Genomic DNA, 4,641 nt, shown 5'->3' with positions numbered 1-4,641 from the left:
ATGGTAAAGAAATGCTTCGGAGAATCAACGTGATTCGAATTTGGGGATGAAAGTTCCAAGGGAGGAAAAATACTTTAACGTATCAAAATGAAAAAATTATGTAACCTTTAGGACACCAAAGTGAAAATAAGCCTTTCTTTTTTTTAAAAAAAAAAATATTGGTCCCAAACTTTTTCATTTTTTTGAAACTAGTAGCCAAAATACTGATATTTTCAGCCCCCAAATCTTTCATTGTTTTGAAGTTAAGCCCCCAATTTTTCATATGTTGAAATGCGTCACCCCTCATATATTGAGATTAGTCCCCCAAATCTTATAAGTATCTTGGAATTAGTCCCCCAAATGTGTCAACGAACTACTAACTGGAAAGATTAATTTTAAAACATTTAAAAGATTTGGGCGACAAATTCCGAAATATGAAGTTTGGGGACTGATTGTGAAATACTCAAAGTGTTGGGGGAATAGTTTCAAAATATCAAGCTAGGGACCGATTCCAAATATACACTACAAGGCCATGAGATTTCGTTGCTCCAGTTTCTCTGTGATTCTCTCGTTGCTCCTTCATCAGCGATTTGACGGGTTCAGATAGATAGCTGAGAGCTACAAAGATTTCGAATTTCTATTGGAAACCCTAAACATATGTCTAAATTGTTCAGCCCGAGCTCCTCTGGCCCCCACTGCTCCATAGCAGGTAGCCTTCTTGTACTTCTCGATTATCTTGCTTCACAAAACCCTAATTTTTATTTTCTAAAACAAAGTTCCCCATTAAATTTTGCTAAAAGCTATCGTCTTGATAAGGAAGGAGAAATCTTTGCTAGAAAAAGAAGTCTTTGCGGCCATCTTGAATTGGTTACTCTCTGGTTGGCAGCATTATTCCCCATTTTCTCAATTAAATTTAAATATGATGTTTTTTTTATATGATTAAGTATATGACAGTTTGCTAGCTAATACATCTGAATATCTATACTTGTCAATTTTCTCTGTGGAGCTATATAATTTCAATAAATTGTAGTATTTTCCGCATGATGCTGAAAATAGGAAGAAGAAATTTTGTGGGTTTAGAGTGTAAAAAAGCTTTACGGAACAGAATGTTGAGAAACCAACGTGTGCAAGAAATGCAAGAAATGAATATAGCAGAAAAGAGAACACTGTGATGGCCTTATGGATATACACTAAAAAGATAGAATAAGAAATGAGTGCATCGTTGGAGATTACATGTTGGTTATATTGAGGACAAAAAGAGAGTCAATTGAGATGGTTTTGTCTTGTCCAAGAGACGTCAATGCACCAATTAGGAGAAGTGAGAATATTATAGACCTAAAAGAACTTGGCTAGAAGCAATTAAGAAGGATATGAAAAATATTTACTTAATGAAAGAGATGACCCATAATAGAAATGAACTTTGTTAGATGAGGAGGAGAGATCTGTTTTCGACATTGTTGCACAATAGTGGTAGGCATGTAGTAGTCAAATAGCCAGGGCAGTAGTAGAGATCAGTTCTTTAAACATAGACTAAGAGCAGATCAAAAAATAGACAGTAGTAGATGACCAGATCGAGTCATATGTGGCATCGAATCACCTATTCAAGGCCATGGAAAAAAAAGAACAAAACAAACAGGCGACGACACTGTAGCGGTGACGGCACTGTAGTGCCGAATACAAATAGGGGTATGGTTAACGGGTCACAACCCATTAACCCAATACCCAATAGACTTAATCTAACAGATAGAATATGATCCATGTAGTCGACTCCAAAATTTTAGGATAAGGGCTTTGTTGTTGTTGGTTTATAGTGAAAAAAGCTTTAAAGAACTTGCTGAGGCTTTATGCATCCCATATATGTCATAAAATGATATTTGTTTCTGATCTTTTTCTTTCTTATTATTATAGGAATTGAGTATAAGGCCATCAAAAGTAGAGATATTTGAAGTCCTTGATCAAGATAACTTTTGTGTTGGATTGAGTTTAGTTCATCCCACTGGCAATAATTAGTTTATGATCTACTTATATCAGCATTCATCAAATTCTCGTTGAGGTAATGACTATGCCCCGAGTTAAACATATGTGTTTGCCCCTAATGAATGTGGTGCGCATGAAATCAATGCCTATTTTACAACTTCTTCAACTAGAAGAAAGGCTTCTGAGAACTTCTTCAGATAACTGGTTCATTGTTAATGACGGAACAATTCACCCTGCTATAGTCATGGGCTTATCTGGGTAAATCTCCATCTGATACTTTATTTGTTCTTATACCTTATTCGCTTAATCATAGCCCAAAATAGTAAAATGGTATTAACAGGTACCAGCAATATGTGATATCAGGAAGCTTTCAGAACTTGCTGAACTTAAACATGTGCTTCATGATAGCATTCCTGTTATTAAGAGGTTCACTGGAGGAGGAACCGTGATTGTTGATGATGGGACAATTTTTGCTGCTATTATTTGTAATAAGGATGATGTTCCAGGGGTTCAGCCATATCCTCGCTCTATTATGTCTTGGACAAGCAAGTTGTACGGGGAAGTTTTTCGTGGGTTTGGTAATTTCCATCTCCGTGAAAATGGTATGTTGAGCAGATAATGTCATCTGAGAACTTTTTTCTTCATTATTATTATGATTACATTGTGCAGCATATTTACTTCATCTGCTTGACCTTATGTAGCAAGTTAAACTACTGTTCAGGTGCGATTGTATTGCTTTGCGGTTTATATTAATAGAAAATGAATTTACACTGCGCAAATTTCTTAAGAACAGAGATACTGCATTATTGTAGCCGTTCAAGACAGTATTATAGAATTATTGAGTCAAGTCAGCGGTGCTTATCTACTATGCATGTACGATGATCATGTACATATCCAAAGCACTCATACCATATAGCTATTAGTCGGTCATAAAGTTTACCTCCTCATTGAATAAAGATTTCTGAATCCTATTTTATATAGTGTTCAAGAGCTAATGCTAACTCCTTTGCAAGAATAACTGCTTGAAAATTCCTTTTGAAAAAGTTATGTTTTCTGTATGCCCTAACTTATGTAGTAAGTTTAGATATGTTTCTTTTCCTAGAAGATTTGTTGATTATGGTCAGCAAACTTTATTTTTTGTTCAACAATCAATATCTTTGCTGATTAACTTTTTTCAACAATTTCATTTCTAGATTATGCATTTGATACTCGCAAATTTGGTGGAAATGCTCAATCTATTACAAAGAATCAGTGGATCCATCACACATCATTTTTATGGAATTATGATGTCAAGAATATGGATTATCTAAAATTACCCATGCGGGCTTCAAAGTATAGATTGGTATGATTTTCTTCACTCTTCTGTAGTTTATTAAAAATATTAATAAAAACTGCCAAAGAATGTATGCTCATCCTCTGAATTGTATGCTTCATACGCTTGTCCAATAAGAAGGTTGTTACTGTAGAGAAATAGAAAAGACAGTTTATAATTCATCTAACTCTAACCTCTCTTAAATAGAGATTAGGAAGGTATTACAAAATAGGTTTGAGATAAAATCATATTTAATCACGTCTCACAACATCTCATAATATCTATTAAATTTACTAATACCAAATTATCAATAATATCTAACACTCCCCCTCAAACTGGAGCATGTATATATTATAGATGTCTCACTTGTTACAAATAGAAATAGAACGACTAGTTGCAAGAGTTTTGGAAATGCATCTTTGCTTCAACGATTAGAAAATTGTAGTCATAGCTCAAAGAAACCTTAGGCGGGCAAGCTAGCAGAAACACTCTAGACAGATAAGCTAGTAGAAACACTCTAAGCGGATTAGCCAGTAGAAACCCTAGGCGGGTCAGCCATTAGAGAGAAATCTTAGGCGTCCAGTCAATAAAGAGAAACCTTAAGTGGGTCAGCTAGTAAATAAAAACCCTAGGCGGGTTAGCTAGTAGAAGCAACGTCAGAATCAACTATGTACTTTTGCAAGTAACCATCGATAGATGACGAAGAGCAATGCTGTTCACGGTGAACAATACCATGATAGAAACACTAGAGGTACAGTTTTTTCATTGAGGTTCAACAAAAATTTAATAAACAAATGATGTAAAAATGAAAGATGCCGAAGCCCTTGAAGATGTTGTCGTAGCTGCTGAGGGGAGCATAGAGGCCATGTAAAATCCCGTCGACGGTCTCAAGATCTAAAAAGATGGGAGAAGTTGCTAGGATTGAGTTGGCTCTTAGTTTTGTGTTTAAACAATGTGAGACCAAACTCAATTGTCTAATCACAATTACTTTCGTAATCACTTTCCTAATATCTCTCAATCACCAAATCTCAAACAAATCCATCTAATATATCATTCGTAATATTTTTTATTTCTTAATTACTTATAACACTCTTCAAAATGATGACAATGCAGAGTTTATTTGAGCCCATCTAGATGTCGGTGACCATAATGATAAACATATGACCCCTCTCCAACTGAAAAACAATTGTCTCTACCTCCCTTTCAAAAAAAAAAAAAAAACTCCTTGCACCACCGTACCATCCAAATCCGTGGTGACAACAATATGGCAACATCAACGGTGATGGTAGCGGCAACCGTGACGTCAATGGTAAAAGCAACAGCGGACTCATAACGACGTCAAAACAACGGTGGCGACCCGTCAGAGGCTGCTG

At 35.6% G+C, this 4,641-nt stretch overlaps 1 protein-coding gene across 3 annotated transcripts in view; it reads left to right on the top strand.

Moving 5' to 3' along the window:
* The window catches only part of LOC109833866, a 7,826-nt gene continuing 3,704 nt past the window's right edge, over positions 520–4,641 (top strand). The window contains exons 1-4 of one of the 3 annotated variants that reach the window (XM_020401700.1): positions 520–688; positions 2,011–2,214; positions 2,320–2,558; positions 3,150–3,298. In XM_020401700.1, coding sequence (XP_020257289.1) covers positions 2,036–2,214; positions 2,320–2,558; positions 3,150–3,298 — 567 coding nt within the window. In that variant the 5' untranslated portion in view covers positions 520–688; positions 2,011–2,035. Of the gene's footprint in view, positions 689–1,887; positions 2,215–2,319; positions 2,559–3,149; positions 3,299–4,641 lie in introns of all 3 variants that reach the window. The other 2 variants (XM_020401702.1, XM_020401699.1) reach the window with 2 other exon arrangements.

This window comes from Asparagus officinalis, chromosome 3 (genome assembly GCF_001876935.1).
Source record: "Asparagus officinalis chromosome 3, Aspof.V1, whole genome shotgun sequence".
Taxonomy (NCBI): Eukaryota; Viridiplantae; Streptophyta; class Magnoliopsida; order Asparagales; family Asparagaceae; genus Asparagus; species Asparagus officinalis.
Note: the sequence above shows the minus strand (reverse complement) of the source record. Positions and strands in the feature narration are given on the sequence as shown.